At 45.1% G+C, this 25,640-nt stretch overlaps 1 protein-coding gene across 4 annotated transcripts in view; it reads left to right on the top strand.

Moving 5' to 3' along the window:
• GPR45 (G protein-coupled receptor 45) overlaps window positions 1-25,243 on the top strand; it is an 83,211-nt gene extending 57,968 nt beyond the window's left edge. For 3 of the 4 annotated variants that reach the window (XM_032351693.1, XM_032351692.1, XM_032351694.1), the window contains one exon: window positions 21,588-25,243. In XM_032351693.1, coding sequence (XP_032207584.1) covers window positions 21,825-22,946 — 1,122 coding nt within the window. In that variant the 5' untranslated portion in view covers window positions 21,588-21,824 and the 3' untranslated portion in view covers window positions 22,947-25,243. Of the gene's footprint in view, window positions 1-19,517; window positions 19,974-21,587 lie in introns of those variants that run through there. The other variant, XM_032351695.1, reaches the window with a different exon arrangement.
• Window positions 25,244-25,640: the final 397 nt, after the last annotated feature.

The raw sequence follows: 25,640 nt of genomic DNA, 5'->3' as shown, positions 1-25,640 counted from the left end.
GATAGTGGGGGACACCTGTATTTGGAAGTTGCTGAGAATAGATCCTACAAATTCTCATTACAAGAAGAAAAATCGCAACTGTGTGTGTTGATGGATATTCACTAGACATGGCGACTATTTAGCAACATATATGAGTATCAAATCATTATTTGTACACCTGAAACAAATGCAATGCTATTTGCCAAGCATACCTCACTACATAAAAGATAAATAGCACACCCCTTGTTCCATCCTGTCCCTCACGCTTTCCGCTTTCTTCCTAATTGAATCAGGGTCCTATAGGACATCAAATGTTTTCCTAAAAACTTGATAAAACAAAAAATAAATGCTGATTAATATCTGTGGCAATCACAGAAGTTTGAGCCCTGAACAGAATAACCACACATTTAAAGATGTAGCCTCAAGACCGGGAGATCCTAGAGTGATGTAGCCTCATGAGGCCAAGGGACACCAAGGATCGTCAGGAGTCAGGGGGAGAGCGTAGCCCAGCTGACAACTTGATTGTGGACTTCTGGCCTCCAGAACTGTGAGAGGGTAAATTTCTATTGCTTTAAGCCACCTGAGCATGTGGCAATTTGCTACAGTGGCTACAGAAACTAATAGATGCTCCAGAGCCAAAGGGGCCTCAACAGGACCTCAGGTCAAAGTCAGTCGATGCTTCAAGTGAAGCAGCCCCACCACCTGGCAGGTTGAGAGCACCAGGTCTTTTAGGACCTCAGAACCTGGGATGAGGAGGAGAGGGAAGGGGAGGAGAACAGGCAGGAGGAGATGAGGAAATTCTATCATCATAATAGTAGCCACAGCGTTATTCACTCTTTTAAGCATTTTATAGGCTGCCTTATTTAACTGATTCCTTATAACACTCTGGATAATGAATTTAATTGTCCATATTTTATACAGCAGGAAATGAGGCTGGGGAACCCAAGGGCTTTCCGGCAGTCACTCAGCTTTGTAAAAACCAACTCCAAAGCCCACTGGGCAACACTATCAGAGGTTTTCCAAAGCAACCTGCCCATGTAACCCCTGGAGCAGCAAACCGTGTAGCTAGGGTTGCTTCTGGTTGATTTCAGATGACCATCTGATGCGCTAGACTACAGGGAATCCCACCTCTAGCTGGGGTGTATCTGGAGAGTCGGAATGGTAGAGGAACTCCCCAGTGAATATGGACTTCCCACCATCAGCAAACACCCAAATGTCAGCCTAATGTGAGCATTTTCTAGCTAACATTTTGTGTTTAACCAGTGACAGTGTGCACGGTAGAATTCAGCATACCTGTCTCAGTGCAGGAGAAGCTGGTGATGAATGCCCCAGCATAACCTTGTGAGTTATGATCTTTCAGATCTTCTCATGTCCTCGGGAGTCTGGCACAGGTACGTGACTGTATCATGGATCACAGTTTCCCTTGGCCCTGGAGTGGGGGAGGGGAGGCAGATGGTGCAATAATGCTTCAGAGCCAAGCCCCTCGTCTGCTTCTCTATTATTATCTGTTACGATCCACTGCCAGTCTCAAAGATTGGGGCACTGAAAGTCCCCTAGGAGCAGATTCCTGGTTCCCAACCAGAGATTTTGCTCGAATGGGTCTGAGGTTGGGCCCCATGATCTGCCCTTTTAACACATAACCCATGCCAGCTTAGTGCAGCTCATCCGCAGATCACATCTGGAGAAAAACAGACTAGACTATAAATTCCCAAAAAACAGAGATCACCATTGAATGACTCACACCTGCCCATGGCAACCACTCATTAAGTATTTCTTAAATAAATGAATATATTCATTTCTTGCCCATGGCTTTAGACATTTGACCAAAGGCAGGATTTATATCCAAGTTCGTGTATGTGTGTGTGTGTACTGACAGAAAGAGAAAATAGCATAGTGAAAATGCAAGTTTGTCTCTTTCTAACCTCCCCATCATGCACTAAAAAATGTGCATATAACTTTGACTCTGGCCAAAAGCTTGACTACTAATAATCTACTGATAATATAAAGAATTGATTAACATGTTTTGTATATTATATGTATTATATACTGTATTCTTATAATAAATAAACTAGAGGAAAGAAAATGTTATTAAGAAAAGCATAAGGAAGAGAAGACACATATACAGTACCGTCCTGTATTTATGGAAACAATTCTGCAAAGACCCTCACAGTTCAAACCTGTATTGTTCAAGGTTCAATGGTATATTGAATGGTGCTTGTTCGAGACAGTCAGGCAGACTTTCCTGAGGACCACTGAGTTGGGTGCAGAGCCCGGTGCAGGGGGAGTTTGCCGTGGCGGGGAGAGAGGGCACTCAGCCTCTCATGCAACAAGGAGAAGTGGGGGCTTAGAGTCTGGGAACAGGGTGGGTTGAGTGGGTGAAAAATTACTGAGAAGAAACATTAGTGCTAAGGGGGGTTCTAGCTAAGCGCACCTAACAGGAATCCTGCTGAAGGCAGTTTGGGACGATCAAACATCATCCCTTGGGGAAGGCGGAGAGTGAAGAACCTGGTCAGACACCGAGGGTCACCAGATAGAAAGGCTGGGGCTTCTGGTTGAACTGACTTAGCCAGGTTCTTGCTAAAACTGGATTTGACATGAAGGACACACATGGGCGCTGGAGAAGGTTCAGGAGTCTGACTAGAGTTTGGTCAAATAAAGAATCTGTCAGTACTAAGACACACATTTTTTGTTTGATTTGTTTTGCTCCCCTCCCCCACACACACATTTTAACATCTCTAAAACTGGAGTGCATCTTACCCGGCTTTTGGCTGGGTGGTTGTCATCTACGTGCCATGATGTGTGTGTGGTGGGGGGAGCTGGTCCCAGTGGTTCTTGTCACTTCAGTGTATGGTTCAGTAATGAGCAGTGTTGCTACTACCCCGTTTAAACCGTTTTCAAAAAGATGACATCCTAATTCTGTGCCACAATGGAAAGTTCCAGGCACGCATGCTAAGTTACACACAAAAACAGCACAGTGGGTGTACATTTCACACAAGTAAAGCGAAGATAGGTCATCCCAGGAATTACTTGAATTCCACATTTTTTTGTCACATAGAAACCAAATGCTTTATAGGACCATCGAAAGGAAGAAACCTACATACAGATTGCTTTGTATTCTTTACGAAAAGTTCAGCCAGGTGTGGCCACTAAAGGAAAAAGAGAGGCTCCAGAAAACAGGTTATTATACTCACAGGTCCTAGACAGAGGAGGTGCGCCATGAGGAGTGACATGGAGAAGACAGCAGGTGGTCAGGAGGCAGAAGATGGGGGAATTTTAGACCATGGTCTTTATTGGGGCTCCCCAGGAAGGGCAAGGCAGGGAAAGGGAGACACCAGAGGACTGGTTAGTTTGAATAATTTTAGTGGGCTTTGGGCTCTAGTGGTGGTCTCTCGTTGCCTGGCACCTGGCCCTGGGATGATTAAGGCAGAGGCACCTTACCTTCTGGGCTGTAGGGGCCAGATAGAAGGTTCTGGATCAGTCAGTTTGCTTATCTGCCTGGCTCTTTGCTCTCTCTAAGAAGTGGGTGGCCCCAGAGACGCATATATCCCCAGCCAGGAAGATCTTTAAAGAACAAACTAAAATTTAAATAAAAATTTGGGGAGGGGGGAATCCAACACTAAGTAAAAAAAAATAATAATAATAAGATGTCAAAACATCACAATATATAGAAAATTTTAAGTATTTGTAATATACATATGAAACTGTGTTGTTTTGCTATGAGGACTTATGACACCCCCCCCCCCAAAAAAAGCAAGCCATTACACACCAGAGTGATAGAGAAAAAAAAAAATCAGAAAGCAAGGGGAGGCACTGGTGCCCATTCCCGCTGGGTGTAGGACCACTGTTGACTCTGAGTTGGGGTTACATGGCAGTGTTTTTACCTCCTTAGCGTATGCAAGATAATGAAGCATCTTAAATTCAGGGGCTCTCAGAGTCAGTGAAAGACAAAATGTGTATGTTTTCCAAGCTTTTTCTCATTTAGTTCTTACAAGCTGAAGAGATAGGCATTATAATGCCCATTTCACAGACAAGGTTTTTGAGACTCATAAAATGGAAATGTTTTGAGCTACTGACAAATGACTTCACAGGAAGACCAAAAGCTGAGTCTGACCCACTCTGAGGATTCCACTTAGACCTTCTCCCCAAAAGTCATTCCCCAGCATCTTGGACCCGAGAGGCTTTGCTTCTCAGGAGACAATGAGCTTCTATCCAACACGTTACTCAAGCAGGAACATTTCCCACGTGGCACTTGCTGTTACATGCATTCAACCCAGGAAGCCATGAAACGTTGCCCTTGTATTCATAGCCAGTGTATAGGTAGCCTGAGTTTGTGTAACATCAGGAGAGCTATATGCAAGCCGGCTCATTTGAAATTGTCCACGAGAAATTTATGTAGGGCTTAAAAACTTACAAGTTGACAAATACCTTCTTAAATATCTTAATAATTTTTTTAAAGATTTTTCTTTATTTACTGAGAGAGAGCAAGCTAGAGCAAGAGCATGAGTCAGGGTGGGGGACAGGAGCAGCAGAGGGAGAGAAGCAGACTCCCGACTGAGCAGGGAGCACAATGCGGGGCTCGATCCCAAGACCCCAGGATCATGATCTGAGCTAAAGGAAGATGCTTAACTGACTGAGCCACCCGGGCACCCCTAGATGTTTTAATAATTATTTTTTAACCCAAGAATTCAATGAATACTTCTCTAAAGATTTGAGATGTTGATTTTAACATACAACTCCAAAAAGTGAAAGTGAGCATACTTCCCCCTTAGATTTTATGTTTTCCTTATAAGGGATCAAATCAAACTCTTCTGTGGTCCTTTTACTTTTAAATAGACCCTCTTAGCTCCTTAACAATGAGCAAAGGTCACAGACAAATCGGCTCATGTCAAAGTATGCACCTTAAAAGCCACTGGGCTTAAGCTCTTCTAAGAGAAGGGGTTTAAATTCTAGAGTCCTCCTTTCTGCCACGTGGGGGCTCTCACCCTCTTCTGGAGAAGGATCACAGAGGTCCAACTTCGGCAGAACTTAAAAGGGAAGACCCAGGTGCTGTGCATCCCAGCTTTACTACGTACACCTTCTGCGACCTCATGGGGAGTTCAAGGGCACTAGTAACAGGGTCATGAAATGCTTAGCAAAGCATAAGTGTCAAATATTCGAAATGGAATGTACTTAGAAGCAAAACCCTCAGGAGAGCCTCAGGACATCACTCCTGGGGACCCACATACCCACGATTGGCTGGGACTGTCCCTCTGATCTAGCATGTTGCCATCTTCCCTGGTAGAGGTCCCTCCCTCACCTTGCCTAGTGCCCTGTGATTTGCAAGCTGCTTTTATAAATATTTAATGCTCACAACAGCACTTGGGCTGGGACGGGGATTTGGGGGTGAGGCCGCAGTAGGTCCGAAAGAGGAATCAGAGGCTGAGAATTTGGGAATTGCTCTCCAGGTGACAAGGCTAAGAAGCAGAGCTAGGATCATAGGAGTTACCCTGGGAATTAGCCAGGCCCTGTCCCCTCCTCTACTTCATTCCCTCATCTTGTCCTTATGTAAATTGGTTAGTATTTTTGTGGAGGCCTGGGTGAATCAGTTAAGCTCGTCCTGCTCCCTACCCAGCTCCTACTTGTAAAGTCAGGGTCATGAATGTCAAGATGGGCCAGGCTGAAGGACTGAAGTGATTTCAATGATACTTCCTCTTTATTAGGAAGGTAGCGTCTTCAGTGCTACGTTTTTCCATATATCATGGGCCTGGGCAAGAACCTAAGGTCAGGAGCTTCTAGAGTGACCAGCCCCCCATTAGAATTGTCAAGTTCTTGGGTGGTCTGGGGAACTCATTTTTGGAAAATTAACTGAAATCACTATTAAACAATTCAATCAGATGACAGCGAATAGACAGGAGGGATTTTTTTTAGGGTGGTGGAAATGCTCTAAGTTGATGGTGGGGACAGTTGCACAACATTATAAATTGACTAAAAATCACTGCATCGTGAACTTACAATGAGCAAATTTTATGATACACAAATTCTCTTTCAATAAAGCTGCTGAAAACAGTAAGATATCATCAAAAATAATTTTAAGCAAATACATAAGCTGTGTCAGTCTTTATTACAAATGAAAAGGCATATATTTTTTTAAAGATTTTATTTATTTATTTGACAGAGAGAAATTACAAGTACACTGAGAGGCAGTCAGAGAGAGAGAGAGAAGGAAGCAGGCTCCCTGCTGAGCAGAGAGCCCGATGCGGGACTCGATCCCAGGACCCTGAGATCATGACCTGAGCCGAAGGCAGCGGCTTAACCCACTGAGCCACCCAGGGGCCCCGAAAAGGCATATTTTAAAGTAGATTTAGCTTTTCTTTTTTCTTTTTCCAAAATAGAGGCATGAAATGTTAGAAAATTTGCAAAAGATACGGAAGGAAGTTTAAAATTGGTTTTTGAGAAAGTCAAGTAAAAGTGGGGGAAGGGCGCCTGTAGATGTGATGTTCAAGGAGGAAAAAGCTTTTGCAAAGCAGCTGGGCTGCAGCCTGAGAAGTTGGAGGTATGGCATCAGGTTCTTTTCTGATGTGAGGAAGACACAGCTGTCCTGGGAGCCCCCCAGGTGAGGCTACTTGGGACGTCATATAATCTACCTGGAAGAACTTGGCATCGACAGGTCTTGCTTATAGCATCTTGAAAAAGTGCTAAGTGTCTCCGATTTCATTAAAATATCAAGCTATATCCATTTTTAAAGAAGCGCCATATGCTTTGTGCCTCTAGCAAAATCTTTCAGGCATGGTTCAGAGACATTAAAAACCCTGTCTTAGATTCAACACCTCTAAAGTAGTTCTGAAAGCGAAAACAAAAAAAAGTTGGCTCTAACAGTTAAATGCACAAATAAAATTTTCAAAGATGCACTTGGAAACTAAGGATCCTAAGTAAGTAATGTCCTGTGGTTTCCTCCAAAGGATGTTGGTAACATGTGTAGACATAAAAACAGATATTTTGTGAGTGTTGGGGGTGGGGGTTATTTTGGACTTTCCATAAATACCTAAATACCAATGGTTCTTTCTCATAACTAGATCAAGGGTATCCTGTTCATGGGTTCACCTGAACCATAATCATAGTTCCTGTGAAAAGGAATTTGTACACACAACACAATCCTGAGTTTGGTAGTAAGAGTTCCTGACCTGGGCCCTACCCAGGACAAAGAAAAGGGGATGAGAGCCTATGAGTAGAAGACATCCTCTTCCATTTGTCCCATCTTAAACACATCACCAAATCCATTATGTTTCCTCATGTATAAATGGTAATAAGAATATATCAACGGATGGCTAGGAGAAAGAAAGAAGAACAATTTGGGGGGAAACATTTTACATATTTAAAAATCTTCTCCAAATATCAGATATTATTATTGATTCTTTGGTCAGATCAAAGATTCAGTCTATGTTAGACTCTGTATGTGTGGAGCCCTATAATTTCAGCTACTTAAGATCAGAGTTTCCCGGGTGACTAGGTGGCTCAGTCATTAAGCGTCTGCCTTCGGCTCAGGTCATGGTCCTGGGTCCTGAGATTGATCCCCATACAGGTTCTCTGCTTGGCGGGAAGCCTGCTTCTCCCTCTCCCACTCCCCCTGCTTGTGTTCCCTCTATCTCTGTCTCTCTCTCTGTGTCAAATAAATAAATAAAATCTTTAAAAAAAAAAAAAAAAAAGATTAGAGTTTCCCAACAAACATGCATGGCTCTGGAGCAGTGAATGGGCTACTGACCGGTCCAAGGAATTAACCCTCTCCTCAGCCCTCTGACTGTCATTCTAATATGTCACTTAAATATTTTGTGTGTGTGTCCCAGGGAAGAAGCAAGCATCAAACAGAGACTGGTTAATGGCCGAAACCCCATGTTACACTGGGTCTCCCAAGGATCTAGCAGTAAATCCCACCTCCTCTAGAGCCAGCAGATTTTTCAAGGGATGCGACAAGTAGGTCCCATCCACATTGGCCCCAAAAGCCTCTGTGAGAGCCCATCCATCTGGGGGCACAGAGTGTAATCCAGGTGCGAGGGCAGCCTGGTGTTCAGGGCTGCCCGTGGCTCTGCTATACTCCAGACCTTGTCAGTCTCACCAAGGGTCTCTCCATCCACTCCCTGTGTTTCTTCTCTCTTCCTGCTGAAAGACTTACTTGCTCTTGCTCCACAATACTGGTTCATTGCAAATGTAAAAGTCTTCACTGAATCATCCCTTAATAGCATTATGGAAGTGGCATGGCCAGGGATTAAACCAGAACACCCGGCTCCTAATACAATGAATCTCCTTTCTAGGTAAAGAACAGCCCACCGGTTTCTCCATCGGTAAAACTGGATCAATGGCCAGGTTCAGAGAGATGAGCTATGGTTGTGGTTCCCACAGATGAGAATGTCTAAATCCCCGAACCTTGTGTTGAAACAGATTGTGGAGCCGGCCACCTCCCTGCTCCCGGAGCTCTGATTCAGGAGGTCTTGCCTGGCCCCAATAAGGTGCATTTGAAACAAATTCCTTGGTGATATGGAGAGTGCATATGCAAGTCCAGAGAACCCCTGCACTCTGATAGGGCTTAGGCTGGCATGTAATAAGCACGCCATAAATTTTAGGTACTACTAAGAGAAACAATCAATAAAGATTTACTCCCTTAAAAAGCTTCCCAATTCTGTTCTATTTAAAAATTCCCCCCCAAGAGTCCTGCCTGAGTTGAGAAATAAAAAATCTGGTCTTCTTCAGCTCACTTTTCTTAGAAATTCAGACACTTGGGGGTAACACCTGTTTCTAAACACAGCTACTTGACATATTACTTTTGGCGGCTCTTGCCTATTTTTTCATTGCCAATAAAGTTATTGAAATTGAAATATACCATCTGGCTGAGAGTTTGTATCAAAAAGACAGGTGACAGAGTTGCAGGTAATGACAGAGTCAAGCTGTTTCAACAGTAAACTGTCCCATCTGCCAAAATTGACTTCATTTCTTAGATTTAGCATTTGTGAACCGATATGTTCTTCTGGAGTAGGAATTAAAAATCCAATATTACAAACACCAGTTGGTTACTTGAAGCAATACTAACCACTCTGGAGAAAGGGCTCACCAAATTTCCCGCCATTCAGCTTCACTGGAACGAGCAAAACCAGCAAGTTCTATTGGCAACCTATATACATGCTATAATGTATATTATATGTATATGTACATATGTGTACATATATGTTAATGTGTATAGCTTATTTCTAAATCTGTGAATTAAAATATAGGTGTACCTGTGCATACAGCGAGTACCTGACTTTTTTACTGTTTGCGTAAAATAGTTGCAAAAGAACTTCTTACTCCCTGGCACAGCACCAGAAGCCTTCTGCTTCTGAGAAGGTGGTGGCCCCGCCCCCAGGAACACGCACTGGGCGGGGTCTCAGCCACACCGTCAAGTTTCATGGGCACAAAGGTGCACAGGAACGCGCCTGCCGTTGGAAGCTTATAGCCGGAGACTTTCCATTACGCACAGGTAATGTGCGTAACGTGGGGAGAGGGAAGGGCCAATGACTGCCCTCCTTGAAGGACATGCACATGTCACAAAGGAGCTCACCTCCGGAGTTTGGAGTCACTGTCGTGTGGGGAGATTCACTCATCTTCCTGAAACCCTAATGGCAGTGACATGAGCTTTCTGGATAGGATTGGACTCGATGCTTTTCACTGTCACTTTGTGACACATTCTGTTGCAGAGGCATCTGAGGAGATGTGAGTCCTTCATTGAAAACCCACACTCTCGCTTGGTCACCACAGCTTCCAGGAAGTCTTCCTAGTACACATGGTAACTTCCTCTGACTCCCACCATCCTCTGCTCAGTCTTTCGCACTCTGCCCACACACTGCTTTCCCCTCTTCCCTCCAGGCTCGACGGCTCACCAGGTTTCAGGTTTACAGCCTGGTTTTCTTTTCATATCTGACCTCAAGGATGAGGAAAGAAGAAAGACATTTGGAATTCCATCCGGCCCATCAATTTAAAACCAGACATATCCCCAGTTGAAGACAAGATTTGCTGCCTGAAACTAGAGGTCTTCAAAATAGAGGAAACAGCCTATCCGACTCATCTCTGGATTAGGTCCACTATTATTAGATTGGGTCAAATACTTGAAAAGGCTTGGAGAGGCACTTTCTGGAACCTTTACTCCCCCTGCAGCCCTCCTGCCGTCTAGGACCCTCTCCTTGGCTTGTGTTCCTCTCCTTGTCCATCAGGGCACTCCTCTACCTCATACCCTGGCTTCCTCATTCCAAGAAAATCTGGAAGAATCTCCTCAGTGGATTGGGAACAAAGCCCAAAGAGCAGGTGTGCAGGGACAAGGAACTGTAGAGCTGCTGTGCGCATAAATGAAAGGAAGTGGGAGAAACATATCTCAGAAGCTTGGTCAAATGGAGTTTGGTATACTAGTTTTTCTATGTCTCTATACGTTTGAAATGTATTAAAATAGAAAGGTTTTAAAAGTTATCAAGGAAAGACGGAGAAAGAAAGAAGGGGACAGGGCTGAAGAGGGAGGAAGAAGGCAGGCAAGCAGGAGCGACAATGTTGGCAAGTCTCAGTGCTTCCCGGCAGCCTGTGGCTGGTCGGTGCCCAGGGAGATCCCTCAGGGCACCAGGTGGTGGTCCCACCCTGAGCTGTCCTGAGGAGATTCCTTCCCTCACCCCCATGGTTCTCAACCTCCAGAGCTCTGTTTGTAAACATCCATTCTTCACCTTCTGGAAAGGAGAAGAGGGTGTGATCTCATCTCAACGTTTTCTGACCTCCTCTTGGATGGTTTTGGGGTGGCGGGTTTGCTTTCCTCTTCCCCATGCTTGTGAGCATCATAGACTTGAAACCACCCTCACTCTCGCATGGTCTGAACCAAGATTGGTCCCCCTTCTGGGGTCTCAGTGCCAGAAACCTAGTTTCCAGCCCTGGCTCCATGTTCTTCCTGCTTTTATGACCTGGAGGTGTCATGACTGTATCAGAGCATCCCTTTCATTTCCTGGCCTCCCTCTTCCAGTTGTGAGGATGGCAGGACGGGACATGGTCGGGGGCTTGGGAAAGAGTACTCAGTGTGCAGAAGCTGTGGGGTGGGGTGGTTGAAGAAGTTTCAGCAAGAGTTGCAGTAAATGCAGTGTATAGATGGCCGTGCTTCCTTGTTGCTCAAGGTCAAAAGGACCTTCCGTGCTTTGCATGGGTTCAGCTCATCAAAGACATTGTCAGTATGCTTCTGCTTACCCCAGAGCACACAGGCAATGCATAGGCTGATGGTCCTTTCCTTAGCTTCTTTATCTTCCAGCACCTGTGTGACCTGCCCTTTCCAGAGTGAGGTGGTTTAGATAGGAAGAACTATAATAAGTACTTTGAAATTGTTCTGTTCCCAGCTGGCTTCTTCTTTGGCTTATCATTCATGGCTCCCATTCCTCAAAGTGAAAAGCACCAGAGAGATATTGAGTGCTGTTTCAAACTGAAGGATCACAGTGCAACATTCCTGGTTCACTTGTTACATTTTACTTTGATCTTTAACTTGCCAAAGTGTCTGGTAATAAAAGTGTTATTGATTTGGATATTAACAACAGGACTGTGACCAAAACACTAAATTAAAATATCTAAGACAAGTTGTTCCCCAGAAGTCCAAGCAATTTTACTCTGATTCAACCCCAAGACACAACACATTAAAAAAAAATTCTCTACACTATCATTGCTTTGGTGAAGCATGAAATTGCTCTCTGTCACTATCACATAGCGACAATCCAATCTTAGAGCATCACAAGGACGTGGGTGAAGGACTAGCTACTAGCTAGGACTGATAGGCACGCGAACCCAAAAGGGTATGTTTTCTACTCAGTACCCCTTACTCTATGCTCTAGGAGGAGCTTAATCCATGAGGGCCTCATATCTGTGTGTCACAGTTCTACTCTGACCCAAGAAACAAACCCGTGAGCTTGAAATAATGAGAAATGTGGAGTTGATTAATTATTAGTTTAGTAATTATTTAGTAATGCTCTTCTTTGTACCAGGCATTGCACATGTATTTTAAAATTCTGGGAATACATAGGTAAGTATCGCCATTTCACAGATCAGAAGACTGAGACACCAAAGTACTGTATCACTCTAATGCAAGCATTTGTGGTCTGCATGAGGGATATCACTCACTTGCAGAATAACGCACAAGACTTCTTATTATATAGCTTGCCCTCCAGGAGTTTGGATAACTGGATCCACCACTGAGAGATGAAACCCTTCTGGGCATGCTTGGCCAAATCAAGTTCTAGGCTTATCACATTGAGGACTGGTTGTTTCTAAACCGAGGTAACATCATGAAGATATCGCCACCTGCAGAAACTTTAGGCTAGCTGGCCTGGTGTTCAGTCTCCCAAACTTTTATTTCACTAAATCCCTTCAATTTGAGATGCAGGTGTTGCCTACTATCTGAGAGTAGAGGGCTCCTGTGAAAACTTTCACAAGCTGAAATGGTAGCCAGCCAACCCATGGAATGGAAGAACATATTCACAAATGACACTACAGACAAAGGGCTGATATCCAAGATCTATAAAGAACTTCTCAAACTCAACACCCAAAAAACAGATAATCGTGTCAACAAATGGGCAGAAAACATGAACAGACACTTCTCCAAGGAAGGCATACAAATGGCCAGCAGACACATGAAAAAATGTTCATCATCACTAGCCTTCAGGGAAATTCAAATCAAAACCACATTGAGATACTACCTGACACCAGTTAGAATGGCAAAGATTAATAAGACAGGAAACAATAAATGTTGGGGAGGATGTGGAGAAAGGGGAACCCTCTTACACTGTGGGTGGGAATGTAAGTTGGTATAGCCACTTTGGAAAGCAGTGTGGAGATAGAGCTACCTTAGGACCCTGTAATTGCACTACTGGGTATTTACCCCAAAGATACAGAGGCAGTGAAAAGAAGGGCCAGATGTAACCCAATGTTCATAGCAGCAATGGCCACAGTCGCCAAACTGTGGAAAGAGCCAAGATGCCCTTCAATAGACGAATGCATAAAGAAGATGTGGTCCTTATATACTATGGAGTATTATGCCTCCATCAGAAAGGATGAATACCCAACTTTTGCAGTCCCATGGATGGGACTGGAAGTGATTATGCTGAGTGAAATAAGTCAAGGAGAGAGAGTCAATTATCATATGGTTTCACTTACTTGTGGAACATAAGGAATAGCATGGAGGACATTAGGAGAAGGAAAGAAAAAGTGCATTGGGGCAAATCGTAGGAGGAGATGAACCATTAGAGACTATGGACTCTGAGAAACAAACTGAGGGTTTTGGAGGGGAGGGACGTGGGGGGATAGGTGAGCCTGGTGGCAGGTATTAAGGAAGGCTCATAGTGCATGGAGAGCTGGGTGTTGTACATAAATAATGAATCTTGGAACACTGCATCAAAAACTTATGATGTATTTTATGGTAACTAACATAACACAATAAAAAAAAGAAAAGAAATGGTAGTCAGCAAAGAAGCAACTGCCATTAATTTATATGGGGAAAAGAAATTCAGGACTCCCAGACCTAAAGGATAAGCTCTGTTGGGCTTTTCTGATACCTGCAGACACATCTTCCTAAATGAAGATAAAGCCCAGATACTTGCAGACAAGGGTCAGAGCACTGGTGGTGTGATGCTGAGATGCTGAGCATAGATCCGCAGGAAGGAGCTCGGGTGCACACTGCTTCTCAAGCGGCTCCTTGCAAAACTGATGCTGAATGCTATTGTCGCTTCTTGCCCTTTATTTGGTAAAAGCAAAAATCCTCTTTGGATTTCTTTCACTTAGTGAAAACCAGGACAAATGTAGGTTCTACCTAAAAACAAAGTGGCGTACGGAAAACTTTCAAAAAGCAGGGGATCCCTTTATCTATAATACCGACCACAAGGAGCTTAGGAAGAAAGACGCTTTCTTGAAAGCACAGAGGCAGAAGTGGGTCTTGCTAAGTGGAAAGCAGGAAAAGGGCTTCTGAACAAAAAGAAAAGCAGGTCAAAGTGTGTCCCTGCGGGGTCTCTGGAAGTCTCTGTCAAGTCTAATTCTTGTCTGACTCCCATGTTTTGTTTCTGGTGGAAAGTAAAAGAATGAAGAAAATTCTAGTTTCCTTTTATTGCTTTCACTCTGGTGCCTTTAACCATGGAAGGAGGGAGTCTGGAGTGGGTCAGTTGTGCTCCTGCTGCTCATCTTCAGGCCTTGCCTGCACAAGCCTCCCCACTCCCAGGGAAGTTCTGCCTCGAGATCCTTCACCATGGCAACAGAGATTCCAGAGGCAAGGTGTGGCCAGAAGCCACTGCCTCCCCTCCTGCAGGTTCTCCTGCCAGTCCATTCACCTTGCATTTATAACTACAACACTCTTTTTATGGAAATTATTACACATTTGTTTCCCAAAATTAAAAAATAAAAAAAAAAACACCTGGGCTGTAAAAAGAACATTTTGTCAAATTGTTGGTTCATTAGCTCCTACATTTTAAAATTTTATTATACTGTTAGGTGATTTTATTTTTTTTTAATTTTATTTAAATTCAATTCAGTTAACATACACTATATTATTAGTTTCAGGGGTAGAATTTAGTGTCTCATCAGTTGCATATAACAAGCTGTGCTCACTGCTTCGAGTGCCCGCACTTGCCCATCACCCAAATCCCTCCAGCTTCCCCACCCACCTCCCCTCCAGCAACCCTCAGTTTGTTCTCTACAATTAAGAGTCTCTTATGGTGTGCTTCCCTCTCTCTTTTTGTCTTATTATATTTGTCTTGCCCTTCCCCTATGTTCATCTGTTTTGTTTCTTAAATTCCACATATGAGTGAAATCATACTGTATTTGTCTTACTCCAGCTGGCTTATTTTGCTTAGCATAATACCCTCTGGTTCCATCCACGTCGTTGCAAATGGTAAGATTTCATTCGTTTTGATGGATGAGTAATATTCCATTGGATAGACAGATAGACAGGCCGACTGACCACATCTTCATTATCTAATCATCTGCCAATGGACATCTTGGCTCTTTCCATCATTTGGCTATTGTAGACACTGCTGCAATAAACACTGGGGAGCATGTGCCCCTTCAAATCACTATGTTTGTATCCTTTGGATAAATACTCAGTAGTGCGATTGCTAAGTCATAGGATAGTTCTCTTTTTAACTTTTTGAGGAACCTCCATACTGTTTTCCAGAGTGGCTGCCCCAGCCTGCATTGCCACCAACAGTGCAAGACTTTTCCCCACTCTCCACATCCTCACCAACATCTGTTGTTTCCTGGCTTGTTAATTTTAGCCAATCTCATAGGTGTGAAGTGGTATCTCATTGTGGTTTTGATTTGTATTTCCCTGATGCCGAGTGATGTGAGCATTTTTTCAAGTGTCTATTGGCCATTTGTAAGTCTTCTTTGGAGAAATGTCTATTCGTATCTTCTGCCCATTTCTTGTCTGGATTTTTTGTTTTGGGGGTGTTGAGTTTGATAAGTTCTTTATAGATTTTGGATACTAGGCCTCATCTGATAAGATATTTGCAAATATCTTCTCCATTCTGTTGGTTGTCTTCTAGTTTTGTTGACTGTTTCCTTTGCTGTGCAAAAGGTTTTTATCTGGATATAGTCCCAATAGTTCATTTTTGTCTTTGTTTCCCTTGCCTTTGGAGATGTGTCTAGCAAGATGATGTGGCAGAGGTCAGAGAGTTTGCCGCCTATGTTCTCCTCTAGGATTTTCATGGAGTCCTGTCTCACATTTAGGTCTTTCATCCATTTTGAATTTATTTTTGTGTATGGTGTAAGAAAATGGTCTAATTTCATTCTTCTGCATGTGGCTGTCCAATTTTCCCCACACCATTTGTTGAAGAGACTGTCTTTTTGCCATTGGATATTCCTTCCTGCTTTGTTGAAGATTAGTTGACCATAAAGTTAAGGGTCCATTTCTGTGTTCTTTATTCTGTTCCATTGATCTATGTGTCTGTTTTTGTGCCAGAACCATACTATCTTGATGATTACAGCTTTGTGATACAGCTTGAAGTCTGGAATTAAGATGCCTCTAACTTTACTTTCTTTTTCAACATTACTTTGGCTATTTGGGGTCTTTTCTAGTTTCATACCAATTTTAGGATTATTTGTTTGAGCTCTGTGAAAAATGCTGATAGAATTTTGATAAGGATTGATTACATTGAATGTGTAGATTGTTTTGCATAGCATGGACATTTTAACAGTATTTATTCTTGTAATCTATGAGCATAGAATGTTTTTCCATTTCTTCCTGTATTCCTCAATTTCTTTCATAAGTGTTCCATAGTTTTCAGAGTTCAGATCTTTTGCCTCTTGGTTAGGTTTATTTCGGGTATCTTATGGTTTTTGGTGCAATTATAAATGGGATCGATTCCTTGATTTCTCTTTCTATTGCTCCATTGCTAGTGTATTGAAATACAACAGACTCCTGCAGGTTTATTTTATATCACTATTTGGTGATTTTAAAATGAAGTACATAAGGAATGTTTAGCAATTCAAAAGTGTACTGCATCTTATGGAAACATTTGCCAAGCTAAATGAATCCTCTCTCCTGGAAATAACAATGGAGGCAAGGAAAGATGGATTCACATTCCCTCCATCATCCCCTACCCCAAACCTGGTAGCCCAGCACAGAGAGACACCCTGTCTCCATGGGAGGAGAAAAGTGAGCACCTGACTTCACCAGGGACCCCCAGTACCATGCCAATTCCTACAGCCCTAGGTGGCTCCCAGGGCACCAAGCTCCTAGAGGCTCCTGTGAACTCAGGCTACCTGCTCACCCCAGTGTCAGCTGGCTCTTGCTGGCCCAGTAACTCCTGTGGCCTCCAGCTCTCAATCAGCCCAAGCTCCAGGCCAACTACTATGGACTGACCTAGGCCACTGGCTCGTCCCAGGACCAACCAGCCCGCATAGACTCAGAGTCTAAACCAGCTCTCACGGACTTAGATTCCTAGCTTACTCTAGCACCAGAAAGGCCCTTGCAGACCCATCTCCAGGTCTGTCCCTGAAGCCCCAGGTCATTGACCACCCTCATGTCCCCAGCCTTTGGACCAAGCCTGTGAATCCAGACTTGGGGCCCACCTCAGTGATCCCTGGAGTCTGCTTGACCCCTGGGGACCCAGGATCCAGGCCCACCCACATGGACCAGGTCTTAGGCCTATAAATGCAGGCTCAAGGCCAATCCTCACCCATTGTACCCAAGCATCAGGGCTGCTCACCTATTGACCCAGACATCGCCAGATGACCCACCCAGAATCTCTAGGCCAGCTTGGTTGCTGAAGTCAGTCTATAAAGACTAGAAGAGTGCATATTTCCTCAAATGGGCAGACACCAACCCATGAGCACAGAGATCATAAAAAAATCAAGGAAACATGACAGCAGCCAAACAACAACAACAACAACAAAAACAACACCACCTCATAAAGACTTTGACTAGCCAAAGCAATCCTGAGAAAGAAGGTCAAAGCTAAAAACATCACAATTCCTGATTTCAAACGTTATTAAAAGCTATTGTGGGGGCACCTGGGTGGCTCAGTGAGTTAATGCCTCTGCCTTCAGCTCAGGTCATGATCCCAGGGTCCTGGGATCAAGCCCCGAGTTGGGCTCTCTGCTCAGCGGGGAGCCTGCTTCCTCCTCTCTCTCTGCCTGCCTCTCTGTCTACTTGTGATCTCTGTCTGTCAAATAAATAAATAAAAAATCCTTTAAAAAAAAAAAAGAAAGAAAAAGCTATTGTGATCCAAATGATATGGTACTGGCATAAAAACAGGTACATACATCAATGGAACAGAATTGAGAGCCCAGAAATAAACCCATACATGTGTGGTCAACTAATATTTGACAAAGGATACTTAAGGGGAAAGGATAGTCTCCAATAAGTGATGGTGGGAAAACCAGATATTCACAAACAAAAAAATGAAATTGGACCCCTATCTCACACCACTCACAAAAATTTTACCTGAAATGGATTAAAGGCTTAAATGTAAGACCCAAAACTATTAAAACATAGAAAAATGGCTCCTTGACATTGGTCTTAGCAATGACTTCTTGGATATGACATCAACAAGCAACAAAAGGCAAAAATAAAAAAGCTAGAGGACATCAAGTTAAAAAGCTTCTGCACAGCAAAAGAAACCATCAGCAAAATGAAAAGGCAGCCTGCAGAATGGGATAATACTTGCAAACCGTGGATCTGATAAGGGGTTAATATCCAAAATATATAAAGAGATACAACCCAAGAGTGAAAAAACAATCCAATGAAAAAAAATAGACAAAGGACCTGATTATACATTTCCCCAAAGAGGACGTACCAATGGCTAACAGCTACATGAAAGCGAAAAGCTAAGAATGCAATTAAAAACAAAGGCATAAATATTGATTTGCATTTGGAAATGCAACTCTGATTGGAAACCTGTCATGAATTGAGGTAGGTTTCCCTGTGTTTCTGTTTCCTTATACCACACACATGTCACTTTCCTTTACCTCCTCATAGCTACTTACTCTTGGTAACAATGGTCAGCCAGGACTCCTTGTATCAATCACAGTATAGATAGGAAGGAGATCAGCCCCTGATTAATAAGGGATTCTTGTCAAAGGAGAGGCCAGGTTAAGGGAGACCCAGGAGGGCTGGAGAAGCACCCTGGCCTAGCAGCATCGGGAAGCCCTGTCACTCCTAAGCCTGCAGGTTGAGGCAGGAGCCAGGAGGTAGTCTGCAGAGAGTGCTGGGCTGTAGGGCAGACTCCCTAAGAGGCGCTGAGAGCTTTGGAGAGGAATAAACCACTGCCAGCCACAGCCAGGTGGGAGGGAGCCAGAGCTAAAAAGCCCTCCCCTGCCTCCCTTCCCACAGTGGCAAGGGAGAGAGTAGCCAGGAGAACTGGAGAAGCAAAGGCAGAGTATCTATCATACCCTTGTGGCCTTGAGACTTCTCTCTCTATTCCCTTCTCTTACATCCCTCAGGGCAGCTCTTTAGTAGCTTACTAGTACCTCATTCAGATTTCAGGCTGAGTGAGTGAGAGCATTTGGACTCTGCCGTCATTCGCCAGGCTATGCATTAGCTGGGGTTGGGTCAGCTGCCCGACCAATCAGCTATACAATCACACCTCGGAGATAGTGCTGGTTCGGTTTCAGACCGCTGCCATATAGCGAATGTCGCAATATAGTGAGTCCAATGACTTTTTTGGTTCCCCGGCACATATAAAAGTTGTGCTTACAGGATGCCTGGGTGGCTCAGTCGGTTGGCCGTCTGCCTTCAGCTCAGGTTGTCATCCCGTGGTCCTGAGATCGGGTCCCCCTCACCGGGCACCTTGCTTGGTGGGGGGGCCTCCTTCTCCCTCTTCCTGCTGCTCCCCCGCTTGGGCTTGCTCGCTCTCTGAAAAAATAAATAAATTCTTTTAAAAAAAAGTTGTACTTATACTGAACTCTAGCCTATAAGTGTCAAATGGTATTCTATCTTCAAAAAAGCACGTGCATACTTTAATTTTAAAATACTTTGCTAAAAAATGCTATCCATCATCTGAGCTTTCAGCAGTTTGTAATCTTTTTGCTGGTGGGGAGGGTCTTGCCTCCGTGTTGATGGTTGCTGCTGATCAGGGTGGTGGTTGCTGAAGGCAGGGGGCTGGGCCATGGCAATGTCCTTCTTTCTTTTCTTCCGTCCTTCCTTTCTTTCCTCTCTCCCTCCCTCTCTCCTTCTTTTTTTCTCTCTCCTTGTCCCCCACCACAGCCACACTGTTTCCTGTAGCAATTTCTTGAAATGAGACAAAGATGATGTTTGTCACACTGATCGACTCCTCCTTTCAGGAGCAGTTCTCTGTAGCAGGCGAAGCTCTTTGGCAGCAGTTTACCCACAGTAGAACCTCTTCCAGAACTGGAGTCTATCTTCAAACCCTGCCACTGCTTTATTGATGGAGTTCACGTAACAGTCAGAATACTTTGCTGTCATTGCAACAATTTCTACAGCCTCTTCACCAGGAGGAGATTCCATCTCAAGAAACCACTTTCTTTACTCATCCGTAAGAAGCAACTCCTCACACATTAACGTTTTAACATGAGATTGTAGCAGTTCAAATAGAATGATAATGACAAAATTTGAAATAGTGGAAGAATTACCAAAATGTGACACAGTGATGCCAAGAGAGCAAATGCTGTTGGAAAAAGGGTGCTGATAAGCTTGTTCGACCCAGGGTAGCCACACACCGTCAATTCATAAACAAACACACAAACAAAATGCAATCATTTGCAAGGCACGGCAAAGGGAAGGGCCGTAAAACAAGGTATGCCTGTATTGAAAATGCTGAGGGGTGGGGGAACGGGAAATGTATTACGAATACCCTCTCCCTGGGGTACCCAGAGCCACTGATCTAGAACAGATGCAAATATTCTATGTGTATACATACAAATGAAACAACAGCAATTGTAACATTGTGATTGCTTTTCCTCGGGGTTCCAATGATAATAGTTAACATTTCTTGAATACCATCTATGATCTAGGTGTGGTTAAATCACTCTGTGGGTATTCTCCCATTTCATCTTTGCAGCTCCTCTGTAGTAGGCTTAATTATTACTTATGGGCTACAGACGAGGTAGTCCTATCAGCAGAGGCTCAGCCACCTGCTGGAGGGTGCCCAGGGATAGATAAGTAGTGGGTGTAGATTCTACCCAGCCCAGGCAATCTGAGTCCACACGTGGGCTACTGGACACCATTCTTACCCCACCTATGAGACAAGAAATAAAAATCAACATTATCTTTTAAAAGAACCTATATTTAGGGATAGAATTTCTTCCTTTCCGTCAGCATTTCCAAAAGTAATCCTATGGCAAGACAACACTACTTTACTTAAGACTTTACTATTAGGGAAAAGTGGGTGAAGGGCATATGAGATCTCACTGAATTTTTTTTCTCACAACTGCATGTGAATCTACACTTATATCAAAATAAATTACGGGGTACCTTGGCAGCTCAGTTGGTGAAGCGTCTGCCTTCAGCTCAGGTCACGATCCCAGGGGTCCTGGGATCCAGCCCCGCATCAGGCTCCCTGTTCAGCAGGAAGCCTGCTTCTCCCTCTCCCTCTGCCTGTCGCTCCCACTGCTTGTTTTCTCTCTGTCAATTAAATAAATAAGATCTTAAAAAAAAAAAAGTTAAAAATATTTTAGCAACAACATCAACTTCCATGTATTTATGAACTTCAACTCAACACTGGGCATCTTCTCTGTGCCAGACACCGTTCTAAGTGCTGAGGATACAGCAGAGTGCAAGACACACACAAAAATCCCTGCCCTCACAAAGCTGGCATGCTAAAGGAAGTTGGCTTATCCAAAGTTTCATTTGGTCAGGTTCCTTACAATAAAATGTATCAAATGCATGCTCATTAAATAAATATGGACTACAGAGTATTCCCTTCCTCATCCCACCACAAAGTAGGTCTGATGAGATTTCCCTGGGCTACTCGACAAGGCACACAGTATTTGCGACTGCCAAGCTTTATCCCAAATGGTGAATGAATCAATGAGTCATTTTTTCTCTCCACCGCCATGTTTATAAAACCTGTAAAATCTAAACACTGCTGTGTGCAAAACGTGCTTGGAAAGTCTCACTCCCGTCTCTCCCCTGCTCCTCTCTTCTCTAGGCTACGGAGAGCATCCAAGCAGGACGCTGCAGACGCAGTCAGTCGTCTGCAGACGATGAGGCTGTGATCCATGAATTGCAAATCCTGGTTATCGCTCCCAAAGAAAGACTTCTGCTCACCACCATTCCCATACCCTAGAGATCCCAGACATGCAACCAACAGACAGAAAATGGCAGCCACCGAAGCGCTGAGGGGAGTCCTTCCAGTCCTTTCCGTCTGGGCTCCAAGTTTTTTTCCATGATGGCCTGCAATAGCTCCACCACTGAGACTTATCAGTACTTGCTGCTTAATGGGAGCAACGTGTCAGCCTCTGGGGTCACCACACCCTCTGCCCCCCTCAGGATATCCTTGGCAATAATCATGATGCTAATGATCGTGGTGGGATTCCTCGGCAATTCTGTGGTCTGCATCATCGTGTACCAGCGGCCAGCCATGCGTTCCGCCATCAACCTGCTGCTGGCCACGCTGGCCTTCTCTGACATCATGCTGTCCTTATGCTGCATGCCTTTCACGGCCGTCACCTTGATCACGGTCCACTGGCACTTTGGGGATTACTTCTGCCGCCTCTCAGCCACCCTTTACTGGTTTTTTGTCCTGGAGGGTGTGGCCATCCTGCTCATCATCAGTGTGGACCGCTTCCTCATCATCGTCCAACGCCAGGACAAGCTGAACCCGCGGCGGGCCAAGAGGATCATCGCCGTTTCCTGGGCGCTGTCGTTCTGCGTGTCGGCGCCCTCGCTGGCTGGCCCGACGTTCATGGAGGTGCCGGCGCGGGCCCCGCAGTGCGTACTGGGCTACACGGAGTTCCCAGCAGAGCGCGCCTACGTGGTGGTGCTGGTGGTAGCTGTGTTCTTCGTGCCCTTCAGCGTCATGCTGTGCTCCTACCTGTGCATTCTGCACACGGTCCGCAAGAACGCCATCCGCGTGCACAACGAGTCCGACAGCCTGGACCTCAGACAGCTCACCAGGGCTGGCCTACGGAGGCTGCAGCGGCAACAGCAGGTCAGCTTGGACTTGAGCTTCAAGACCAAGGCCTGCACCACCATCCTGATCCTCTTCGTGGGCTTCTCGCTCTGCTGGCTGCCGCACTCGGTCTACAGCCTGCTGTCGGTGTTCAGTCAGGGCTTCTACTGCAGCTCCTCCTTCTACACCACCAGCTCCTGCGTCCTGTGGCTCAGCTACCTCAAGTCCGTCTTCAACCCCATTGTCTACTGCTGGAGAATCAAAAAATTCCGTGAGGCCTGCATTGAGCTGCTGCCCCAGACTGTCCAAATCCTTCCCAAAGTGCCTGAGCGGATCCGGAGGAGAATCCAGCCCAGCACGGTCTACGTGTGCAATGAAAACCAGTCCGCCGTTTAGAAGGATGCCAGCGGGAGGAGCCGCATGTGCTAGTTCCCGGCCGGAAGGAGCTCATACGCCCTTCTGCTCTGTGTCCCAGCAGCGCTGATGGTAGTCTGCAGGTTTGGTGGCCCTCCCTGTAAGCACAAATGTACCATCTGTTCCCGGATGGGTTGCAGCTCCCAGGTTTGCAAGATGAATTATTTTTGTTCCTCACAGGAGAAGAGCCGTTTGGGGTTTTGATGGAAAGTGGAAGGTAGTTGAGATAAAGTGGGAATGGGGTAGGCACATGGAGGCAGAAAGTTAGGGAGAAGGCAAAGAGACTGTGTGGGGGCTGGAGAAAGGCTCTAAAGAGCTGCTTGTGCACCTGCTTCCGAGCAACCCTGTGGTGACTGCTCTGAGATGGGAAACCCAGAAGGGATCATCTCATGGGTTACCACTCCTTTGGTTTGACGCCAGCCTTCTTCATAGGTATTTATGTTTGTGGAGCATGGGAAACACACAAGGCTCTTTATGTTGGTCGGGTGTGGCTTTCTGATCATGCACAATCTTCCTTTTGATAAACCAAAATCGCACCAGGAAGTAGAGTGAGCCCCTGTGCTTTTCAGTTGCTCAGGGGGACACATGGGAGGTTTCCATGGCTTGAAGCCCAGAGAATGATCGGGGTAGCTCAGCTGAAATGAGAAGTCCACCCAAGTGGTCCTGCATTTACCCAACCGCTCCTACCTGGCCTAGCCCTGTCCCCGGGCCCTGACGCCCTCCCTGTGGGCCGTGAGAGTCCCCCTGCCCCTTCTCTCTTTTCCCCCACTGTTCCCCATGCCTCCCTTTGTTTCATGCCATCCATCCCATGCACAGAAGAAACCCATTCTTTCTGTAATTCATCTTTTCAGTAAGTATCCATAGTGACTTGCTCTCAGTTTCAAAAGCGGTCAATGGGCTTGGTTTATGTTTTCTCCCAAGTGCCCAAGGCTGCTGTCTTGGTGAGCTGCTGCATGGACTTCAGCACAGGGGCTGGAGTGGGGGCATCATAAACACCTGACCCGCTGAGCTCTGAGCGGTTCCCCACTGAGCTCTGCCTTCCTCCTACCTCATTCAGATCCGCAGTCTGACTGCTGCTGTCCAGGCCACCTGCCAGAACCTGGGGCTCCCAACCCCAGCTGGGACCAGGAGCCCAGGACTAAAGCTGCCTGGAGGGGACCTTTCTGCTTGTGCTATCCACTCGGCCACTGTGCCCAGGGCCACCCTTCACCATCAGGAGCCTCTGATGTTCAGGGGATGATTTTCAAGTTCAGGCATGCCACTGAGGTCACTGAGTTCTCGTTACAGTTTCGGATCTGAAGAGAGTGGGAAATTCAAGGAGATTCCAAAAATCTGATTGCAAGTCTAACTCTGTCAGGAGCTAGTCCTGTGAACTTGTTCATTTCACCACACTTCACAGGGTCTCAGTTTCCCCAATTGCCAAGGAAGGAAGGAGGTCCAGATGAGGTCCAATGTCCCTTACTGTTTCACAGATGCTCAGATTCTGTGTGTCTGTTTCCTTTCCTACTTGGACCCAGCAGATCCCCTGTGTGTGTTTGTTTACCCATGCAATGAGCTTTTATTAAGTACCTAGTAGATGCAAGGCACTGTTGGAATAGTGACGAATAATGCATGGGTTGTGACAAAAACCAGTTGTCCAACGTATTTCAGGATAATCGTAACTTGAATTTGATCTAACAGCACAGAAGGTCTCTTTTTGTCTCTTTTCTCATTTCCTTTCCAAGACTGATAAGAGGCCAACTCCCCATTCTATTGCTCTTTTCCTGCAGTACCGGTTACAGAGGGAAAGAAAGAGAACATGATTTACATTAACCTAAGCCCAGAGGAAGGTCTGTTAAGGAAATAATTGCCACTTTATCACCAACTCCCCCATCCATTTATATGCAGACGAGAGCGCAGAGAGATAGAGATAGAGAGAGAATGCACAGGAAGACTGGCAGTTGGCATGTGACTGATTGACGTGGGTCCGGTCAACTCCGCGTCCCTAGTGCACCAGGCAGGGCCAGGTTTTGCCTTCAGTTCCCTCAAGATGAGTTGCTTGGCTTCAGTGGTGTCCAGAAGCACAGCCAGACCACCCTGGGTAATAGACCCCTGGGACCTCCCCTCTGGTGGGAGCTTAAGAGAATGTTCTTCAGGAGCAAAAAAGAAATCACAAGCTGAATGAATGAAGGTATCCAAATTTCTGTCAACCAGTGTTATATGCTGTATGTTGGACAGTAGTATATATGTTTTAAAGTAATAATTTTGTATATATTTTAAATAAAGTATTATTGCTCTTTCAGTGTACAAGACTATGTTCTTATCAAAATTAGCACCAAGCCCGTGAAGGGTAAGCCACAAATCTGGTGTCTAACACCTCCTAGGACAAAACAACATTAGGAAATCTAGAACCTTGATGTTAGTAACCAAGCTGGAATGACCACAGGAAGTTAATATAAGATGACAATGGAGAGACTATTTGAACAATGGGGGGGTCACAACCGGGGCACCCACTTTTGAAAACAATCATGGCCCCACTAAGTAACTCCAGCCAGTTAGTCTTCACCGCGGACTTCCAGACTGTCACCTTCACTGCGCTCTCCACCCTCGCCAAATCTTTAATGAACTTTGCTTTCCTAAGACCCCGCACAGCTACCAAGTTCTCATGTCCTTCCCCGAGGTTTGCAGGAAAAGTGG

This window comes from Mustela erminea, chromosome 7 (genome assembly GCF_009829155.1).
Source record: "Mustela erminea isolate mMusErm1 chromosome 7, mMusErm1.Pri, whole genome shotgun sequence".
NCBI classification, from domain to species: domain Eukaryota; kingdom Metazoa; phylum Chordata; class Mammalia; order Carnivora; family Mustelidae; genus Mustela; species Mustela erminea.
The sequence above is the reverse complement of the archived record's forward strand: the minus strand, read 5'-3'. Positions and strand labels throughout refer to the sequence as shown.